Here is a 22,624-nt window from a genome sequence, read left to right as displayed (position 1 = left end):
AGCAGCTGGGAGCCCAGTACAGCACTTCCTAAGGCAGGACGCAGAGACTGACAAACAGACAAAAGAGCCGTTAGCCAAGGCAGCAGATGCTTACGTGGCCTGGGCTCTTTCTGGGCAGTTCACCTAAAGCCACTTCCTTTGGGTTAATTGCTGCACTGATGGGGCCTGATAGCGCTCAGAGATCACCCAACGTGTCAAACATGAGCCTGCTTACATTGCACAGCCTGAAAAGAGCAGCTAAAGAACTCGAAGACCCAAGTAAAAAGCCAGAACTTAACTACTGAAAGAACAAGGAGCAATTAACTATCAACAGAACAAGGAGCAATGGGCTCAAGTTACAGCAAGGAAAGCTGAGGTTAGATATTAGGAAAAATTCTCACTAGGAGGGTGGTAAAGAACTGGAACAAGTTACCCAGAGAGGTGCTGGAGTCTCCATCCTCAGAGGTTTTGAAGACCCGGGTAGACCAAGCCTTGGCTGAGATGATGCGGTTGGGGCTGGTCCTGCTTGGAGCAGGGGGTTGGACTGGATGTGAGCTCCGGAGGTCCCTCCCAATCCTCACTGTCTGTGATTCTGAGCTAATGGCATTGAAACCTACCACCTGATATAGAAATGGAGTAGCTCACAGCCCCAAGAGCTGCTGGGGGAGTATCATGGGTGGAAACACTGGCCCCAAAGGTGGCCAGCTCGAGCATCTACTGCAGGAGCTCCGGCTCTGCTCAAGGGCCGTGGTAAAAAGCCAGAACTTAACTACCGCGACAGAGATCACAAGTGCGTAAACTTGGTGTCCGACACAAGGAGAGATGAATATCTTGACAGAGGAGCTGGTACAAAATGGGCATGCCAGCATAAAGACAGGGGTCGGGAGACCTGCCCTTTGTAGAGACCGAGCGGCGTGTGAACAACGTACGGTGTCTCTACCCTCCAAGGACAAGCTGCACTGAATTGCACTGGCTAGTAATCAGACCAGTGCAAATAAACCTGAGCTTTCACCGCTGAACATGGACCTGTGTCTTTTTTCCATCACGTTGGGGATCTGGAAGACGGCTGCTAGCATCGGCCTCCCGGAGCAGGCAGTCTGGCAGCCTGTCCATCAACAGTGACAGCAGCCAGATATCACCTGTGAAAACACAGCTCAGACCACATCTCCCAACACCCGCAGGCAGCAGCCTCCCTGCTCCCACACCCCTAAGACCCCGATGTGCCGGGTACGTCCAACAGAATAAGCACAAAGGGGAAAACTCTCCACTTCTGCATCCCCCAGACACGTTCAGACGTGACTCCACCTGCTGGTCCCCTCTAATGACCCCCTGCTGCTTTAGCACAAAAGCCCAGGGATGTTTGAGCAGGTGCCCGTAGCCAACGGTCACTCAAATGATTGCTTTCTGGCTAGCTCGCGCCCCTGGCGTGTCATGGGGATAAATTATTCAGCACGGCCCCTGCTGAAACGGGCTCTGCAGTGCTGCTAGGGTGAAGCGGCTGTTTGCTGCGAGTGGGCGAGATGATGCATTTGGTACGTATGCCCAGTGCCTATAGAGCACCATGAACCTGCTGGATAAACAGGGGGTGCAAGGATGGGGGTCACAGAGATGGAGGGTGGATGTGGGATCAGAGCTTGCCCTTGCTCCTAGTCCTGGAGGCTGCAAGGAAGAGAGGAGCAAGGGGAAAAGACCCAGGTCACTCTCCCCTCCAGCCTCCATGTGACACAAGAGACTGGGCAAGACAGACGCGGGGTCTCACCCAGCATGTAGCTGGCTCCCACTGCACACAGCTGATTTAAAGCCAGCTGCCAGGGAAGTTTGGGCACACAGTTTTTTTGTTTTTAAAGTAAAAGCATTTGCTCTGGAAGGTTGATCGTGGCTTTCCATTGCAGCGCTCCTACCCCTGGAATAGCCGAGGCAGCTGGCTGGGGTATGAAGACCCTGGGCTTCTTCCCCATCATTTGAAAGCCCTACGGCTGATGAGATGAGCTGAGCTGACCCAGAGCCAAGCGGCTCCTGTCGCGCACGCCGCCCCGTCCGTCTGCATTATTTATGGCACGCGCGCAAGGGGAAGCGAGGGCTTTTAGGCACCGAGAGACAAATCAATACGAGCTCTTAGCAGATGGGGTCTTCGCAGGGGTCCACTGCAGCCATGCTCTGTGCTGAGCACGGCCTTTCGGCTGCAATAGTTGGCTGCCAGAGAGGCCAGAACTGGAGCTGTTTGCAAGTCAGCACTTCCCCAGCCCCGGGGGCCAGAGCGGAGCTGGGCCCGCCCCGGCACGTGGGAGCCCTTGACCCAGGGAGCAGGCGCCTGTGAATAATGCAAGGGCCGCGTGTGCCCTCCCGTCCCCACAGCCAAGCAAAGGCAGAGAGGCTGGCACGCAGATGGCTCTGCTTGGCCGAGCGGGCAGGACACCAAGGGGAGATGTAGCTGCTCCTGGCAGTTGTAGCCAGGTCAACCCTGCACCTGGATAGGGGAGACCCTTCCAGCTCTCAGGGCAGATGGAGAGGCTCTGGCATGGGCGGAAAAAGCAGATGGAGCCATCCCGAGACAGCCTGCAGCAAGCCAGCCCTCCTCCCCCCTCTGCTAACACAGGGCTTGCTGCAGGGGGAAGGTGACTACATGCAACACTGCTGGGCGCACAGAAACCCCCCAAACCATCAGCACATCTCTGGCTACTGCCTCTGCCGGTCTCTGTCCAGAGAAGAGCATTGCAGAGAGCTGGCCCGTGCAAGGCAGCAAGGCTTGGGGGGTCCAGCCCCCGCCGCTTTGCTCCCCTGTCTTGTTAGCTAAGCGCTCCTTTTGTGCTTATGGAAGGAGCCTGAAGCCTAGCCGGGGCAGTGACCCCGAGTGAAATGTGACCCACCACAGGGATCCCCTTTATGGCAGGCACCTGCACCAGGGAAACCCTGAGCCCCAGCCTGTGGCTTGGCTGGGGAAAAGCTGCCCAGAAGGACCCAGCCCATGGATGCCGAGGTCTTGGTGCCCCCAGCCGGATCCATGCGCAGGGTCGGCGTTCAGCAGAAGGAGCATGGGAGCGTCCCCCAGCCGCCTGCTCATAAGAAGCCGGGGGCGGGGGAAACCTCAAGTGCCCGGGCTCTGAACGCGTGCTGGTAACGCAGGCCCTTTATTAACACGAGACCATCCGGAAGAAGGTCCCAGGGCAGGAAACACACAACGCCTTCCTCCTGCCCTGAAGCCCGGTGCCACGGGGCAGGAGGAAATTCCTCTGCCAGGGGAATGAGGCCATATTAAATAACGCACACAGCCTAAGTGGTAATCAACCCTCCCGCTGCTGAGCAGGGGGAGCGCGAGCTGGGATGGAAACCCCCACGCTTCACGAGATCTTTTCTGCAAGCAATCAGGTCCAGGCTGTCCAGGGAGATGCCCGTGCTCTGCTCTCCTCTAATGAAGGGAGAAGCTGGAGCTTCAGGCATCGAGGGTGGCTTCCAGGGGGTTTATGAACCATTTGAGCTGGACCCCCAGCAGGGTCAGGCTGCACACAGGGGCCCGGTGTTCACCGCCACAGTCTGCCCTGCCCCGAGAAGCCAGGCCGAGGAGACTGCCGGGACCCTCTTCTCCAGGCTGGCTCCCCAGCTCCTTCTGCACAGGCCGTGGGGGTGGAGGGGGGGAGCCGTGACGAAGCCCTGTTTGGTGCAAACTCCTGCAACGTGCATCTGTCAGTTTGGTTGGAAAAGGCGTCCATCACTCCCCGGCCCAGCTGCTGGGCTGTGCAGCTGTGCATGGCTCACCCAGCTGCCACCTTGCAGTGCCCGGGCACACGCTCTCCCCCAGCCCTCCGCCACCTTTATGAAGCAACCCAGGACCTTTGCAGAGAAAAGCTCTCAAGCTGCGGCCACACGAACGGCAGCCAGATCCCTTCCCCGGCTGCGGTGGGGAGGAGGGGGAAGCGCGCGGTGCTAAAACATCTCTACTAATTAAACGGAGGATGCCAAGAACGCCAGTGTAATTAAGGCACAAAGAAACGGCTTGGCCTAGCTCGTCTCATTGCGGAGAGATCGAATGAAGCAGCGTGCGCTTTTATGGAGCAATTTAATCTGGCACGCAATTAATCGTGGAAGCACTAAGTCAAACGGCGAGATTTCCCTTTAAGCAGCGCCCATCCATCACCGGTGATGTATTCCCAGCTGCCATTTGTTACGCGGCCTCCGAATCATACAGCAGACATTTTATGGCCCCGTCGCCCAGGGAAGTGATTTCTGATGGGCAGGAGGGAGTGGTGCCGAGCTATAGACCCCCGAGACAATTAACCCTGTCGCCTTCCCCGGCTGACGCACGGCGCGGCACGGCGGGGAACACGCGGCCGTCTGGGGCTCTTGGAAGCTGCACGGCCGCTGGCTGCCCGGTGCATCCTCGGACAGCAGCTGCACCCCCACAGCCTTTGCTCTGTGGGCTAAGCAAGCCCAGCTGGCCTGGACCCTGCTCCCCTGCCTCGTTGCACCTGCCCCCATCCAAGTCTACCCCTTCCCCGGCAGGGCAGGTCTCTGCTGAGAGCTCCCCCTGCTTCTCTGCATGGGGCCTGTCCACAGCTCGTGGAGATGAACGGGACAATGACACCAAAGTGCCCTTGGGTCCAGCCCTGCCACCCCCTTCCAAATGCAACCAGACAGCAGAAAGGCCATGGATGGCCTTGGCTGCTCTGCAGATGCGGTGCTAACCACGACTGCTCCGCTCCATCACGAGGCCTGGCTTTATTTTATGGGGGAGCTGAGCAAAGTCTGCCCAAATCATTGGAAGTGAAAGGCCAGCTCTGGAAGGTGCTTGCTGGAGACGCACGGCTTTTGCCAGCTCTTCCTCTCTGCCACTTGCAAGGAAGCCATGTAGCAGATTTCTGCCACGCGGACAGCGAGCAGAGGGGCCGGTCCAGGTGTCTTCCATCCCACGTCTCCTACGCTCAACCTGGACCAAGGCCATGGATGCCAAAGCCGCCTCCCGGCACAGCAGAGCAACACAACCATCCTCTGCGGTACAGCGGTGCAAGAACAAGCAGCGCGCGGCGGTCCCGACCAGGTCCATACAGACACTCGGTACAGTGCAACGGGCATGAACGCCATGCCAAAAGATCTCACTTTGCTAAAACGTGGACTCAGGAGAGACTGGAGGAAGCCTCGATTAATCAAAATCTGTCCTCAAAAAAGAAAGGAAAGAAGGAGGAAAGGCAATAGCAGCGAGGGCCAGCTGGAGGAGACCGAGCCTGCGTCTGGCTAGCTTCCAGCTTCCACAGGTATGGACAGAGCGGTGCGGCGCTGCCTCTTTCCCTCTATCCCACACTCAATTTATAACAAGGCTGATATCGCATTGAAGTGACAGCAAATGCAAGCACAACTCATTTCACAATTAATCTACCCGTGCTCGCGCTTCTCATTAAGTGCCCTCGGTTTCCTCACAGCCACAGGCTCTTCCCTTCGAGATGGGTGCCCGGGGAACGGAGCGGCTCAGGCATTACTCAGCCAGGAGCTTTGCGCGCTCGTCACCGGCCACTGCATCCATCAGGCCAAGGGGCAGCTACCTCTCGCCAGCACCATCGCTGCGCAGAGGGAGCTCATCAACGGGGCGCTGCTTGCTGGCAGGTTCGGAGACAAGACGTGATACTAAGGGACGGTGAAACATCAGGTCCCTGGGATCGTGCGTGTTCAGCCCTTGCCTTGACGGTGGAAACCCAGTGCCGCGGGGCGGGCAGGGAGCTGCGGGGTCACATCCAGCCCAGCCTGGCCTGGGGCAGGATCAGCCCCATCCAAACCAGCCCAGACAAACCCTGTGTCCGACCTCGGAGCCGTGCAACAGTCGCCCCTGACATGGCCCCAAGTATAACCCCGGCCCCCGGGAAGTGGGGGGGCCACAGCTGCCAATGTCCTGCTGCTGCTGGGGCCAACACTGTGCCCCCACTGCAGAGGAAGGCAAAAACCCCCAGTGCGACCAGCCTGAGCAGGGGGGAAATCCCTTCCTGCCCCAACACAGCGTGGGGCTGAGCCTGAGCGCAGGGCCAAGACCCTCCAGCTGGGACCCTGCGGGGTTGGTGCCAGCAGCCCCATTCCCAGCCTGGGCTGCACCCTGACACATGGCGCAGGATGTGGAGGGTGGAATTACCTCCCAGCCCCACACAGTAACTTATTTTATCTTTCACTTCCGAGACAGGAAGGGCCTTTGCTTCCAAAATGCCGAGTGCCCCCAGCTCCCACCTACTCGGCACCCCAGGAAGTCAGGCCCAGGCGATGGGGCAGCCCGAGGCCACTCTGGGAAACCCAACCTCAGCTCGAGGCGAGCCCAGGTCCACGACACAAGCAACCCCGTTGCGAGCCCAGAGACAAGAGGCAGAAGCAGCTGCCTGCCGAGATTTTCCCGCGCACCCCCCGGCACCAAGGGAGCCGAGAGCACCGAAGGCACCAGACAGGGACAGCAAACAGGTGTCATGCAACACGGGCCCTGCGCCAGACCTGGCGCTGCCAGCAGGGCTCCAGTGTCCCGCAGGCTGGCCTCCAGGCCGCGAGGGCTTTCAGATGCTAATAGGTGAGCCAACCAGGGCGACATATGGCAAAGCTCTCGCCTGGGAACGGGAAAGGGAGCATCTACGTCAGACTGGCTCATCTCGCAGGGCCATGAAAAGTTAATGCTGGGTTCAAAACCCCGAGCAAGTGCACGGCACCACGAGTTTATCAGGAAAACGTTAAATAATTCACCAGAGAGGAGAAAGTAGAGTCAAAAGGTATGGAGGCTCTTCAACAGATACCGACGGCCCGTTGTGAGTCTTTCGAGGCACCCCCAGAATGGCCAAGGGAAAGACACTTGGCATTTATTAATGTCTCTCACCGGACAAGAACGGGGGTCACCGCATGGCATGAGCAGGCTGGCAGCTTAAAACAAACACCAGGACCTTCTGTTTCACCCAGCATGGCATGAAACGGTGGAGCTCATGGCTCGCAGGAGCAACAAGAACTCAGGCAGATTCACAAGGGGTCGGACATGTGCTTGGAGGAGAGGGGCGCCAGTCGCTACCGAGCACGGCCTCTGCATCAGACCTGCCTGGACCCTACAGACTGCAAGGGAGAGAGGAGCAGGGCGAAAACCCAGGTCAGACCCCGGCTATTCTCCATGGCAGTCTCTGCATGGCAGAGACTGGGCAGGATGGGCCTGGGGTCTGACCAAGCATGCAGCAGCCCTATGATCCCGATGCAGCAAAAGGAAGCGTATCCTATTGCCACCCCGGGGCTGGCAGAGGAAGCTTTGCCTTGTGCTGCACAACACACAACCCGCAGAAAGGAGGAGTTTCACCTCCGAGGTCGGGGCACTGGTTCTTTGTCCCCGTCAGAGGGTCCTGACCCTGGCCGCAAATGCCAGCACTGCCTCCTGCCTTTGCTCCGACTGGAGCCCAACTCACCGAGCCAGAAAGTGCCACTCCCCCTCCCCCAGGCCGTGGAGGCCTCATGGCCCCCCCCCACCCTGCCAAGCAGGCTCCCAAACTTTTCACAATCCAGCTTGCAAGGGGAAAGATGTTGCTGTAATTAACGGGCATGGAGACAGCCTAATTAATCATACAGCAGCTATGAGACAAAGCGCCTGAACTGTGCGCTCTCTGCAGCAAGGTTGGCTGACAGGAGTCGCGGGTGCCTTGCGGATCCCCCCTGGTGTCCATCCACAAGCCCCCAAAATACTCCGTCTGTTGGGCACCAGGAGGTCACCCCACAACCTGTGGGGCTCCATCCATCGGTGCTCCCCAGCCATCCCCCCATGGGAACAGCAGCCCCCAATGCCAACAACAGGGTCACTGCAAATGCTGCCGCCTTCAGAGTTAACCCCTCCTTCGGCTGAACAGGACCAGCCCACGAGAACTATTGCAGTCGGTGGTCCCCATCCCAGGCATGCCCCGGAGATTACCCTTCCCGCTACGAGGGCTATGGCACCGTGTTTCAAACAAAGGCCTCGCAGTCTGGAGCACAAAGGAGCTGCCTCCCCCGAAAAGCCCTGGTGCTCTGAGCTACTATAATTCAGCTCCTGCTGAGTCTGACAGGGTCTAAATTAGATGCAAAGATGTCTGAGACCAGGAGATGGTTTCACATGTTGCAAGAAAAACACAGTTCGTTCCAGCTCCCCTCCCTCTTCCACCCCGGAGAGGTTTGGCTATTGCTGAGCTGCCTGGTACCCGAGGACCGCGTGAGCCTCATACCTCTTCTGCTCCTGGAACAAAAGCATCTGCCTGTACACGGGGGAAAACACCTGGGAAAAAGCGCTATGGTGGAAAGCTAGCATGTGCGGGCACACGTGCGTGCACACGTGTTTAAATACAACACGAGTCTTCTTGCAGCCCTTTCTGCCCCTCCCGGGCAAGGGGGGCTGATTCCCAGCTTTGCGACAGCCCAGGAGCGGATCACAGCTCTTGCAGCCATGCTAACGATTCATCAGCGCTGCGCTGAGTTCAGGACGGAGGCAGGCACTTCATTACCTTAATGAGCAGAGGTACTTAACGAGCTGGTACTTTGTCAAGGCAGTCCTAAAGGAAATATTAAGGGAATAGCGCATTTATGTTTCTAAAGCTAAATTAAATTGTAGGCCTCCCACCAGTATGAAATATTAAGGGGGGAAAAAAAAGAAAACCAACATTGCTGAATATTAAATGCTTTTTTTTTTTCCTTTTTTTCAATAAGCACAAATCCCACAGCCCGGCCCTACGGTGGGAATAATAATCCTGGTGGCTGCTGGGAGCAACAGATTTCCTCCAAACAGGAGGGGGAAGAGAGAAGCAGACTGCCTGGATCCAATTTGTCTGGTGATTACGGTGTTATTTAAGACATCACAAGCCCACAATGGTATTTAGACTGTTTGCGTTCAGGAAGAAAGCGGCTGAACGCTCTCCCTCTGTCGAAGGGAGGCGTTCGTTTCATGCTGGATGCGATGCCCAGGGAGACGAGTCCCCGCAACTTCTTGCTCACAGAAGGCGCAGCATGGGCAGTTGGTCGGAGCTTCACACGGTGCCTCTGGGCCAAGATGACATGGAAAAGGTGCCAACTGCAAGGCTGAAACCAGCTGGCCAGGACGCAGCCGGAGGGCATCCTCAGCGCCACATAAAATGCCAAAGCTGCCATTGCTCATCGTAGTGCCACCTTTCCAAAAGGAAACCTGCACCTTGCTGCTGTCTCAGCTGCTGGAGGGAAGCCTCAAGAGGCAGAAACCTGCCAACAGATGAGTGTCGGAGGGTCTGAAGGGCCTGTGCAGTATGCACCGTGGCCGGGGCGCTCTCCCCGTGGTCAGGCCGTCACAGACCATGCACAAGCCACCTAAAACTGGGCAAAGGCAGGTACCATCAAGGAGCTGCTGGCATGACCCATTCAGACGCCCCCCGCTTTTACATCGTCAAGCCAGAGGAGCCTGTGTAAGTCTTCTTCATGTTCCCATCCCATCGGAAGCGGCGAAGCAGGGAGCCAAGGGGTGGACCCCGCACCAGAGGCGCTGAGCCCATCATGGGTGCGCAGGGGAGCTCCATCTAGTCAAGCAGGTCCGGGCTGCTCCGCGAAACAGCTGGAAGGAAACATCTGGTGGTGCAGCCCTCGGTGCAGTGCGGCTTTGTACAGCTGGTGATGCAACGGAGGATCCCACCTGGCTATGCCGCTCTGTGGAGCACATGGTGGAAGCAGGGCCAGAGACTGCCAGGTGCCCCAAGAAATGCCCTCCCCGTGCTCTGCCACGCCATGGAGCCGCACGCAAGCAGTAACTGGACACACCGACCACTGGAGAACTGTGCTGAGCTGGCAGCCGACCGCAGGAGTCAGGCAGGAGAGCAATGGCAGGTAAAGAGGCCCAGCTGGTTCCACGGGCAGGGACTGACCGCCTGGGCTCACTTCCCGCAGCAAAGCCAAATATCGGCGCCAGGCCAGGAAGGTCTGCAAGGAAGCCTCAGAGCAGAGCACCCGTGCCCCCAGGTCACAGCCCAGCTGCAGGCAGAGCAGCGAGTGGAGAAAGGCAGCAATGCCTGGGTGAGCCAGTGGTGTTGCGTGGCTGCGGGCATCTCTATGCCTGCTCCCTCGCCAGCTGGCCATGACCTTGGCCACGCCGCACGCCTCGCCCTGCTGCTGTGTGAACTTGGAGAACCGTGGGGAGAAGCTGGAGGTCAAATCTGCTGATCCAAGCCCCGTTGCCTGGCCCCGGGCACTGAGAGGGAGGCGCCGGCTCTGGCCCCAGCTCCACGGCCTGGCCCCTGGTTGCAAGCTGCTCAGCTTACAACCTGCTTCTGCTCTCCCAGCACCCGCTGCCTTGCAGTTTGGCTCCTCTCAGCTCTCTCCTTTGGGGCTTCAAGCTCACATGGGGATGCTCCCTTGCTAGCAGCTGGGTCACAGCTGAATGTCCTTAATGGGGCTGGCTGCCCCTTCTTAAAGAGACAAAGCACCCTGTTACAGCAGGACACAAAGCTGCCCGTGATGCAGAGCAAACGGTTTGGGGCTCTTGTCTGAGATGACGGAGGCTGCCTGGAGCCAGTCAGGATGGCCTGGGGCAGGCTCCTCACAGAGGGAGGGAGTCACCGAGGGGGAAAAAGCATCCCTCAGGACACTGGGGTGACCTCCTACCTATGCCAGCAGAACTGGCCCATGCCCCAGTGCTTCAGTAACCAGCCCTGCCCCTAGAATGGGGCTGTCACCCACAGGAGCCGGGGCATGAGATGAGGGGGATAAAGCAAGATGGCACTGGCCTGGGATCCAGATGCAGGACTGGCCATGGGGGACGGAGAGCCCAGGCAGGACATGGCTGGATCCTGGCACGCCTGCCCCATGATGGGATGGGATTCTCAGGCTGCCCCTGGGTCGCCCAGAGGAGGGGAAAGCACCAGCCTGGACCAGGCTCAGCTAGCACCGAGGGCAGCACTGCCAATGAGGAAGTGCACGGCAGGGGAGGAAGCAGTGGCAGGAGAGCTCTAGGGCACCTCTGCCACGCCAAGACCCCTCAGCAGCAACATGACAGGGCAAACACACCGAGGATGGGACACAGAGGGATCTCCCAACCAGTCCCTCCATCCAGGGCCGCCTCCTCCTCCTCCAATGCCCTCTACTGCATGAGCTGTTGAGTCTACACTGCACCTTTCCACATGCAAAGCGAGATTAATTATCCTTATTGGCCTCCTCAGGAGACTCAGGGGGGTCAGGTTAATGTTGACACAAAGGGATTTTAATAAAAGTGAAGGTACAAGAGCATCCTTCCCTCTCTCCCTCCACCGAGCATGAGCCACTCTTCAGGCTGGACCAGTGGGGGCCTCACCCTTTCTGGACTTGCGGTCCCCTTGCGAAAATGCCAGCTCTTAGTCTGCACTCTTTTTCTGCCTACAGAAAAATACTAGACAGTGGTTGTGTTGCAAAGGCCTCAGGCTGACCCTGGCGATGGATTCCTATGCACAGTCTCTAGGTTTGTGATCCCATTTGCATGCCTAATGGTGCTAACGGGGTGTGACACCCCATAACACCCTTGAAAGCACCTTGTGACCCCCTGGGTGAGCACCCCTGGCTCCGCGCCTGCCTGCCCCTTGCTGAGACCTCCCTGGCAGCTGCAGATCAGCAGCTCCAGCCTGGCCCCTTTCAGTAAGGACCTGATGACCCCCAAAGATGCTCTCTGCCTTGGCATGAACAAGGGTGGGGAGATGGGGCAGGCCTGATTAGTGGTGGCAGTGTGTCAAAGGCCGTTACCACTTCACCTCAGTGAACAGCTTAATTGAGTCATTATGCTGTCACCAAAGCAGGTTTCCTGTCCAGCTTGGCAATCAATAGCAATGGAAGCACAGAGGACAGCAGGGCCAGGCCCCTGGTCATGCCAGGGGAGCTGCCTTACTGTCAGCCCGTTGAGGGTCCAGCGCCAGGGGTCTCCACTAACGGTGCCCCACAGGCGGCTCAGCATTGCACATCCCCAGTGGTCCTCCACAGAGCCCCTCCTGGGCTGGCACGTGGCTGGACCAGCCTCAGTCCACCCTGGGGAAACCCTCCACCCGTCTCCGATGCCAGCAGCATGCAGACCCAAGTGCCCCATCTCTCAAGGCAGAAAGAGCCGTGCTCCAGCCAGGCCGTGGCGGGTCTCCGCTTCCTCACAGCTCCCCACGCACCCAGACCTTCCCCCAGGCTGGCCTCAGGTCTCACAGAGCAGAGCAACAAGGAGCTGTCTGCAGGCTCCAGCGCCAGAGCCGAGAAGCAGGGATGATCCCATGGGAAGAGGAGCAGAGTGCGAGGCCTTCTGCAAAACCTGCTTGGCTCTAAGCTGGTCCCAGATGGTCTGACCATCCGGATAGACAGCCGGTGTCACCACTGCACACACGGCTTTGCAAACCACAGAATCCCAGAGCCGCGGGGCTGGCAGGGAGCTGCAGGGTTGCAACCAGGCCCAGCCCTACCGGAGGCAGGATCAGCCCCATCCAAGCCAGCCCACACCCTGTGTCCAACCTTGGAGCAGCACAACACAGTCGCCCCGACACAGCTCTGGCATCCCCCCTGCCCCCAGGATACAGGGGGGTCGCGGCCACCAATGTCCTACTGCCGCTGGGGTGTCGAGGATGCTGCAGAGAGCCCAGGCCAAGGCCGTGCCCCTGCTGCACAGGAAGGCAAAACCCCCCAATCTGCACCAGTCTGAGCAGGGGGGAAATCCCGGGATTTCCCCACCTCCTTCCCTGGTGTCTATCCCTCCCAGCGCTAACGGTGAAGAAGCTTTGCCAGATCTCCAATCTAAACCTGCTTTGCTGCAGCTTCCAGCCACGGCTCCATGTCCTGCTCCGCAGCCAGACAGAAGAGGTGCTTTCCCTCATCTTCATGGCAGCCCTTCACGGATTTGAAAGCTCCTCCTGCGGCTCCACCACCAGCTCCTCTCCAGCGTCCAGGACGCCAGGCCTCCCTGCAAAGGGAAAGGACCGTGTGGCGAGCCCATGAGGATGGAGACTGGCAGCAGGCAGTTCAGTTCATTCATCACTGGGTTAATCTATTTATTCACCTTGAGGAAATCATGGCTCAGGGGAGAGTTTATTAAAGGAGCGGAACGATGCAGGCGCCACCTCACCAGTGCCGCCAGCCCTCAGAAGATGCCCCCTTGAACCTGGCATTAATAAGGGCCTCATTAAACGCCAACAGGGGAGGTGTTGTCTGAAAGGGGCTCATTAGCCTCGAAGAACGACTTGGCTCCAAAGTTGCTTATTTTCTCCTAGGTGCGAAGGTCACTTTTCCAACCGATGAATGCCAGGGCTGGTCCCAACTAGCCGGCAAGGCAGTGAGACAGGGAAAGCCACCAGCCTCTCGCTGCTCTAGGGAGCCCCGCAGACAAAGCCATACACACCGGGTCCCGGGGCACTAAGCATCCAGCAGGAAGGGTTTCATCGGCAGCTTCCAAGGGGCACCGGGCTGTTACGGGAGGAGGGGAGCAAAAGTTCTCCAGGCCTGACGTGGTGGCACCTCAGGCAGCAGCAAGCTATGGGTAAGACTCTGCTCTACCATCCACCTTCGCCCCCCACAGGGCACGGCCGGCCTGCCACAGTCTCCAGGACCCGTGGGAGCTCTAGATAGGCAGCTGCAAGAGCCCGGGGGCACGAGCTCTCCCTCTGCCACTTCTCTGCCCGCACAGCCACAGCCTTCGAGGGCAGGAACATCAGATGGTCGCGGGACATTAAGTCTCACCCAGGGGCTCCAGTCCTAAGCCCGGTAACTGCGTCTGGCTGTGGCATCTTCATCCATCACAGTCTCAAACAGCACTATGCCTTCAGGCCGAGGACAGCCAGGACTCCCATGAGACTCCCTCGGTATGACAAGGCGGCGCTGGACGGGGGCCTCTGGGCAGAACGAGGGCAGCAGAGTTTTCAGGAGCCTTGGGGACGTCTCCGGATCCTCATCAAGGAAAGCAGGAGCCAGAATTTGGAGCAGCTGAAACCTGCCTGGATCTGAGGCCAGGCCTCAGGGCATGAGATGCAGCCTCCCTCGCCTTGCACCCAGCGGCTGCTTCTTGGCCAGCAGGAACAACCAAGAAGGGAGAGATCTGGGTGTGATGTGGTGACATCCCGGCCTCACTGCCCCACCGGCCCTGTGCTGCCAGCGCCGGCCTCTGCAACCGAGCCCCCGCGGCTTCGCCCCAGCCCCCACCTGCAGCCGAGTCGCTGCAGGGAGCTGGTGACTGCTGAGTCAGCGTGGACACTTCCCCTCTCACCAAGAGAAGGTTGCGCTTCCCCGGCATGGCCACGCGCCGCATTAATGAGGATCACAGAGTCCCAGCACTGCAGAGCAGGCGATGCAGATGGAGCGCGGCATCTCCGTAGTGCCTCTGGGCCTCCCAGGGCGCTGGAAGGAAGCTGGCCCTCAGCACCCTCCTGCTGGTAGGCCGACACTTGGGCCAGGGAGGAGGTGGGTGCAAGGAGCAGAATTGCCCTGCAATCCTGAGGCTGGGATGTGAGTGTGTTGGGACCAGCAGCCCTGAGCAACATCTGGCCTGCTGCTGGCTGTGTCCATGGGCTACACAGGAAGGAAATCACAGAGCCCCAAAGCCGTGGGGCTGGCAGGGACCTGTGGGGGTTGCACCCAGTCGAAGCCCTGCCTAAGGCAGGATCAGCCCCATCCAAATCAGCCCAGACAAACCCTGTGTCCAACCTCAGAGCCACATGACAGCCACCCTAACACAGCCCCAGGCATCGCCCCCGCCCCTGCCTCTGGGAAAGCAGGAGGGCCACGGCCACCAATGTCCTGCTGCTGCAACAGGAGTTAGTAGATGCTCCAGACAGCCCAGGCCAAGGCCGTGCCCCCGCTGCAGAAGAAGGCAAAACTGCCCTATGCGACTGGTCTGAGCAGGGGGAAAATCCCGTCCTGCCCCAGTGCAGCATCGGTCTGAGCCTGAGTGCAGGGGCAAGACCCTCCAGCCAGGACCCTGCGGGGTTGGTGCCACAGGAGCATTGGCATAGCCCAGCCCCATCCCCAGCCTGGGCTGCAGCACCCAGCGCCTTTGGGAAAAGATTAAACCCCCTGACACAATGAATGAAGCAGGGAGGCACAGCACTCAGGGAGCAACTAGGACAGTGATGGGCAGGTACCTTGGTTACAAACACACCCACACACATACACATGCACACACGGACACCCCCCCCACCCCTCTACTTCCTGTTCCTCTGCTCAATTTACACGTTACCAGTAGATTCTTCTCTCACCTCCCCTCGGCCCCACGCTGCGCCCTCAGCTTGGCTTTGGAGGCAGGGCCAGACCCCATCACCACCCTTGAACAACCTGTCCACGAGGGCAGCCACTCCCCCCCGCACCAGCCCTTTAGCTGGAGGGTTTCACGGGTGCCAATGGAGCAGGGGCCACAAACAGCAGCTTAAATCAAGGGACCCCAGACACCCCATCCTGCAGCAGGACTGAGCTGCAATGAGATGCAGCATGGGAGACTCCCAGCACCGCGCTCTTCCCTGCTGCCTGCCTGCCCCCGGGGGGAGTAGCTCACACGCGCCTGCACCAGGCTCAAGGTACTCGGAGCCCCTGAGAGAGCAAAGCATCCATCACTAGAAAACAGCCCTTGGCTCTCCCCCTTCCTCTCCCTGCCAAGTCCCCCAGCAGCCCGGAGCCCCCTAGAAGGGGCCAGCTCACCCCTCACCTGATGTTGACCAGTGCATGGGTCACCTTGCTCGCAGGCTCCTTCCACTGGCCCACATTGGTTGAAAGCCTCAGAACTGGAAGACAGAGAGAGAAGAGAGAGGTGGGTCTGCCAGCCTGTACCAGCCCCAGCATAGATTCATAGATTCATAGATTAAGGGTCGGAAGGGACCTAGTAGATCTTCTAGCCCAACCCCCCGCCAGGGCAGAAGAACAACAAAAAACCCAAAAAAGAGACTCAAATGACTCCCCTGGCGAGTCTAGTTAAAGCATGATGCCTCCCTACCTGCAATGGCCTGATCCTGCCCGGCCAAGGACGCAGTGAGCCCAAAGCACCCAGCACCCGCGAGAGAACGGAGCTAAGGGACGTAGCCCAGCCCAGCACGAGGCTTCCTACTTCTACCTTGGCCCAGGCCATTGCCTTGGAGGCTGTGTACAGGAAACAACAGGGACAAAAAACAGGTGTGCAGGCATGTGCTGCCTGGGCGTATGCACGGGTATGCGAGTGTGAGTATGTGCACGTGCATGAGCGTGCATGTGTTGATTGCATGATTGACCCCCAGCTTCATTCCAACACCTCATCTGTATGTTGCATGCAATACCTCCAGGTATCACCTCTGTATGGGTCACAGCGTGAGCACGCAATGCAATGTGCCTGGTTTTTACCCCACAGTAAGGAGTCCTCACAAGCTGGCTGCCTGGAGCAGGGCCTATGGCAGCCCCTGACAGCTGGAGGGGTGGACAGCCAGCTGGGGTGAACTGCCCAAGGCTGCAGACACACAGCTCATTCACCAATATAACCTACACAGTCGCAGGGGTAACGTTATCCTGGATTACAGGGACTTACACTGGGGTAAGGCTGCATGTGGTATGTCTGCTCTACTAGTTATCATGGCACCAAATGGCCTGGTCCCCACAGTCAGCCTGTTGCGTGTGCATGCACTAAGCCCCAGCAGCTTCTCCATGTTCATTCCCTTCTGCTCTGGTTCCCGTCGGCTCTGGGCCCTGTCCACGCTGGACAACATCCAGGGATTTAAGCCTATCTCAGCAGAGAGCAATTCTCGGCTTCTCCAGCCACCAGTGCTGCAGACCGGGATTAGCATTCCTGTGCTGGTCCCGTCACAGATGGGCTCGAGCAGGCCAGTGAGTAGGATGGACGAGGCTCCACAAGAGGCAGGGCATGCCGGGGCACTGCAGCCAGATGGCCCATGGCTCAGGTAGGTTCAAAGCCACGCAGTTCCAGGGCTCCAACAGCCTTGGCATCTGAGCACAGGACAAAGCAGGGAAGGGGTCCAAGTCCTGGCATTTCATCTGCACTGGCAGCGATCGCATGGGAGTGCAGAGGTTTCCAGATCCACCTGCCCAACAATGCTGTTTCTGGGGCTAGAGTCTCCCTGCAAGGTGCATCTTGTCTTCCTATGTGATAAGGCCTCCCTGCCGCCACCATCTTCTGGGCAGCACCCAGCCAGGTCCATCTGGGACCATCCACCTGGCTTCAAGAAGCAGATCCATCTGTCAGCCTGCTAGAGCCAAGACTCGCACAGAGACCAGGCAGATGCCCTGGGCCCAACTCCCTGCAGCCGAGACCCTTGAGGGGCAACTGCCCTCCAGGCTCCAGCTTCCCCTCTTCTGAACCTCAGCCTCTGTTCACAGTCAGCCCAGTAGGGAACAAGCAACCCAGAGTTGGTACTAGCGAGACTTCCTGGCTCAGACACCCACAGCTGTCCTGGGGGAGAAGGAGTCTGCATCACTCCACTTCTCTGCCGGTTTGCCCAGAGGACACCCAGGCACCACTGCCCAGAGCAGGTGCTTGATTCCTGAGAGGCTGGGGCTCCTCCTGGCTTGCTCTGGGCCCTAATGGCCTCCCTGGCCCTTTGGCCATGGGACAAAGGCTCTGCGGCAGCAGCAGGCATCCCCAGCTCAGAGGAGGCTGCATGAGTGCCGCTGCGGCAGTGAATGCCCCTCTCTTCCCTGGCCCTGGAGGGTCTTCTCTCCTGTGCCATCCCAGGCAGTTCTGTGGGCTGGCAAGGAGGAACATGCCCTTTGGGACAGGGATCGGCAGAGGGCACATGGGCAGGAGAGCAGGCGGCTGTGGCTGTTCATGGACATAGCTTCATTCACACGGGGCTTGATCCTGCTTCTGTGTGATATCTGTACCTTGTTCCCAGAGCCCAGGCACTGATGACGGCTCTGTTTCCTCTCTTTGCCAGCGTGCAGCAAGCTGCTGTCTCTGCAAACAGGCTGTGGGGAACAGGACAGGACAGGACACACTGCCTTCTTGCTTGGCTCTGGCAATGGTGGGAGCCTCCCATACCACTTGTCCAGGCTCCTTGTTTGCATTAACAGTGCCTGCTGCCCTCTGCTGCCGGGTCCTGCATCGGGTTGCACTCTCCCTGGAGCTGAGGCCATGCTTCCCCAGCTGGGAGACTGATGCACCGTGGCAGCTCTTGCCAGCGTTCAGTCACAGCGACAGGGCCGCACTGACCTTCACTCTCGCTGCCTGCAAGAGGCCACCCACGCCACCTGCTCCCTGGCTGACCCACAACAGAAAGAAGCATTGTGTTTTTTGCATCAGAGAACATGGAGTCTTCTACACACTGAGCCTCCCTCAATTCCTACCCTGGCACGCGTGCCAGCACATGCATGCCCACCTGTGCACGCACCCATAGGGCAAGCAGGGGCCTCTAAGGTAGGATACACAGGCTGGTCTGACCCGCAGTGGCCCGGCTCGGCCGGACACTCACCCATGGAGTAGAGGTTATCGAAGCTCTGATGCATGCGGATGATCTCGTAGTACAGCTCGTCATAGCTGCCGGGCGTAGGCAGGAAGGTGTCTCCGTACGTGATGAACATGTTGAACAGGTTCACGACCTGCAAGACAGTGGCCGTAACATACGCTCAAACCATGGACACCTGCCCAGTCCTCTGTCACCCAACACTGGCTTTTTCTGGCTCTGTCATCTCATTATGGGTTGGGGACTTAACGACACTGCACTGGCTGGCGGCACAGCCTGGCTTGCGGCTCTGCTGGGCAGGGAAGCTGCCATGACTAGGAAGTGTGACTGGACCCACCCCAGCCCCAAGGCTGCGTTTTCCAGGCATGCTCTTTGCAACATGGCTGTACAAAGCCCTCTCCTGCAGGCAGCCTGGCCCCTGCCAGCCTGGGGTCGGTGGGCAGTGTCCCCAGGAGCATTGGGCCTGTGTGCAAGGGCTTGGATCCCAATCCCAGGGTTCGGCCACCACTGGAGAAGGTGGCATCCTATTCGCCTGCATACCACCACATGCCCTCTTCTCCCATGGGGTCGGTCTGGTCTTCCCCAACCTGAATGCTCCTGGTTTACTCCATGGAAGAGGGCCAAGTTCTGGAGGAAATGTCAGATCTCGGCGCTACCCTGCCTGCAGGAGCTATTGACACAGAGCTGGCAAGGCTCCTGGGTCATCTAGTCCAACTTCACCCTCACAGTCAGACCATCCCTGTCTAAACCAACCCAATCTGCAATTAAGGCCGCTCAGGGATGGAGACCCTGCAAGCAGTCTGGGCAATGCGTTCCCATAAAGTCCTTCCTAATAGCCAAGCTAAATCTCCTCCGTGGCAACTCAAGCCCCTGACATCTGGTTCTGTCCCCAGTGGACAAGCAATCTCCGTCCTGTCACAGAGCCACCCTTGCTGCAGTCAAAAGCTTATCAAGTCTCTTCTCCCAATTAAACAGCCCCAGCCCTAGACCCCCGCCCCGTACTCACCATGAGCGCCAAGGTGAAAATGTTGTGCTTCGCCAACAACACTGTCTCGTTGGACATGAGGAACTTCAGCAGGTTGATCAGAGCTACAAGAGAGAACAGCAATAGTCACCGCTCTTCCCAGCCAGGCATTGCAACCCGCGAAGCCCCCACCGGCCCGGAGACCTTCCAGGCAGCCGGCTGATTTCTAACTGGCCACATAAGCTGGAGGGTTGTACATGAGGGCTTTCAAAAGACTCGATGGTGAAGAGAAAGCCCCTAGGGATTTATTACTATCCCGCACCAAACAAAGACGGGGGGGTCACAGCATGACATGAGCAGGCCAGCAGTTTATAACGAAGACCAGGATGTTGTTTCCCCCAGTTTGAGATTAAAGGGGGAGCTCGCGGCCCCCAGTTGGGGTGGGAGCCAAGAGCTCAGCCAGATTCACACGGGGTCAGACACGTGTTTGGAGGAAAGAGGCATCGGTTGCTATTGAGCAGGGAGCGCGGGGCACGGCCTCTGCATCGGACCTGCCTGGACCCTAAAGGCTGCAAGGGAGCGAGGAGCAGGGGAAACCTGCTGGGACCCTTCAGCCTCCGCTCTCTGCTGCCGCGTGACACCAGAGACTGGGCAAGACGGACCTGGGTCTGACCCAGCACATGGCAGTTCCTATGGAAACAGATATCACAGAGTCCTGGGTTTATTCGCCTTCGCTGCTTTGCAGGTCAAGTCTGCTCCATCTCCCGTTGAGATGCTTGACAACGAGAATTTGTACCTGCTGGGACCTCCAGCTACCTCCATCCTGCCCCCTGCATTCCCCACCGGAGCCCGGAAACCCAGAGCTCAGCCATCGCTGCTGCCTAGACCCAGGGACAGCAATGCACACGTGGACTTCGGCCACTTTGCTACCCCAGTTGTGGAGCAGCCGCCCCACCATGGATGTGCTACCTCCCCGTGCTGGCCGCCGAGGGCAAACCCAGCTCAGATGTGGAAACACAGCAGGACAAGACCCCGGAGGTGCCCAGTGCAGCAAAAGCTGAAAGCAATCAGGGCTAATTTCAGGGGCTCTCATCAAGTCACCGTTGTGAAGCATGATTGCGCTGCTGAATGCCTGCAGAGATGGAAACAGACCCCAGACACGTCTGGGCTAATGCCGAGGCTAGCAGCAGCTTTCCCAGCAATGGTCTCATACAGAAAACTGCCCAGGACCAGAGGCAAGCTCTGGACTTGCCCTTAACTTCCCCAGGTCTGCTCCCAGGGGTCTGGGACTTCAAACTGCCCAGCGAGGTAGCCAGAGTGCAAGGTGAGGGGTGTAAAGGCAGGATTTAAAGAGCCCTTTGTTGTTTGCTGCTTGGAAGCAGTCTCTCGCAGTGCAACGTCAGGCTGGGTCCTTCCCTCTCCTGGCACCACTTCAATGGTTTCTGTCTTTCGCTGCGTGGCAGGGCTGTCATGCCCATGTGAACTCATAGCCAGCCCAGGGACAGCAGCAGAAAGGGGGAAGGAAGGGGACCAGCCCCTAGAAAACATAGATGTTCCTGCCCCATGCCTCCCCCCAGCCACCAACGCATGAGCTGGCTCCAGACCTGCTCTGGGTCCTGGGCTCTAGAGCAACTGTCCTCAACCCTGCGAGACTCCAGCCCCACTCGGAAAACACCGGCTCTGAGCTCTCACTCCTTTTTTGCCTATAGAGAAATCTTATAATCCTTCTTCCGATGCAAAGAGTGCAGACGAAGCCAGGCCTGATGGTTTTAACCCTATGGCTCCTATTGGAAATCTCCAGGTTTCTCCTGCAAATCGTGCTAGCACGCTTCGCAGTGCCAACCTAGCGCGGCACCCCTGAAAGGGTCTCAAGGCGCCCTATGGTGCTGCGGCAGCTTGGTGGAGGAGGACAAGCTGGCAGGTGTGGCTGCATGGTGAAAGCTGCAGCAAGGGGGTGGCTGGCCACCCCGTGGGGCTCGCACGACCTGCCATGGGCACAGAGAAGATGAAGGGGGCTCTGGGGCGCAACAAGGCCTGGAGCCCCCAGCTTCCACCGTGGGGCCAGGCAGACCCCAGCACAGAGGCGACGTGCAGACATTTCCTTCCAGCTCCCTCAGTGGCAGAGAGCAGGGCTAAGGGGAGGGGATTTCAGCAGAGCCTGTCCACAGACCCTGCCTCTCTCCCCTTGCAGCTCCAAGTGTCCTCAGGCCATGGAGGCTGCAACCTTCGCAATGGGCCAGAAGGACCTATCCTGTCTCCTTCTGACCCTGGTTATCCTCCCAGCTGCCCATGTGCATCACGACAGCTGTATGAGCTGAAGGGGAGCAGTGAAGCCCAGGCCAGAGCTGCCGGCTGCGAGACCTCTCTCCAGCCACTGGCCGTGGGATCAACGGGTTCTTCCATCACTCTCCTGCCAGCAGTGGCACTGCCCTCCCTGCCTGGCTGATGCACAGGCATTGATCCAGCCTCCCCGGGGGATGAAGAGGGGCAGCCCCCCCAGACAGATGCTGTAGCCCATGCCAGCCGGCTGGGGATGGCAGGGATGATGCGATGAGCCGGTTTCAAACACTGCTCAGCTGTGCATAGCGATGCGCCAACACCTCCCCGATCGATACCCGGAGCAAAAAGCTAATGGTGGTCAATACCCCGGGCCTCCAATCACCAGAGCAGAGCTCCAAGGAGCAACGGGGCTGCTTGCCATCCACAGCCAGACCCACACGTCCGGAAAACACTGCTGAAAGATGCCCATTTCCCTGTCCCTGGATTACCAGAGCTGCTGTTTGCTCCAGCAAGCAGTCCCCAGGCTGCAGACAGAGAATCACAGAATCATAAAAAACGAGGGTTGAAGAGACCTCAGGAGGTCACATCTAGTCCAACCCCCTGCTCCAAGCAGGGTCAGTCCCAACTACTTCATCCCAGCCAGGGCTTTGTCTACCCGGGACTCAAACACCTCCAAGGATGGAGGCTCCAAAACCTCTCTGGGGAGCCTGTCCCAGTGCTTCACCACCCTCCCAGTGAGACAGTTTTTCCTAATACCCAACCTCAACTTCTCTTGCTGCAGCATGAGCCCATTGCGCCTTGTCCTGTCATCTGCCTCCACTGAGACTCGAGGGGATCACCTTCAGACCTCAGGTTGGGGAGGACCGGGTTAGAGAGCTTCTGGAGGGGCTGGACGCGTTCAAGTCAGCGGGTCCGGATGATCTCCACCCCAGGGTGTTGAGGGAGCTAGCTGGGGTTATTGCGGGGCCCCTGGCACGGCTCTATGAGCGATCGTGGTGCTTGGGCCAGGTGCCAGATGATTGGAAGGTAGCAAATGTGGTCCCCATCTTCAAGAAGGGGAAGAGGGAGG

General features: G+C 58.6%; 1 protein-coding gene and 1 long non-coding RNA gene across 3 annotated transcripts in view; both read right to left on the bottom strand.

Annotated features, from left to right (window-relative positions):
• Positions 1-22,624, bottom strand: part of CUNH10orf76 (chromosome unknown C10orf76 homolog) — an 88,874-nt gene that overhangs the window by 16,823 nt on the left and 49,427 nt on the right. For both annotated transcript variants that reach the window (XM_019502705.1, XM_019502706.1), the window contains 3 exons: positions 19,318-19,400; positions 18,321-18,447; positions 15,578-15,653 (listed from right to left, as the gene is read on the bottom strand). In XM_019502705.1, the coding sequence (XP_019358250.1) occupies positions 15,578-15,653; positions 18,321-18,447; positions 19,318-19,400 (286 nt within the window). The remainder of the gene's footprint in view (positions 1-15,577; positions 15,654-18,320; positions 18,448-19,317; positions 19,401-22,624) is intronic.
• Positions 1,866-14,878, bottom strand: LOC109287554. The gene is made up of 3 exons (XR_002094892.1): positions 14,690-14,878; positions 5,285-5,288; positions 1,866-1,876 (listed from the first exon to the last, which is right to left on the bottom strand). It is a non-coding gene; the product is annotated as an uncharacterized LOC109287554 (long non-coding RNA).

Source organism: Gavialis gangeticus, unplaced genomic scaffold (assembly GCF_001723915.1).
Source record: "Gavialis gangeticus isolate Ggan-Ray unplaced genomic scaffold, GavGan_comp1, whole genome shotgun sequence".
NCBI classification, from domain to species: domain Eukaryota; kingdom Metazoa; phylum Chordata; order Crocodylia; family Gavialidae; genus Gavialis; species Gavialis gangeticus.
This window is presented reverse-complemented; position numbering and strand designations above follow the sequence as displayed.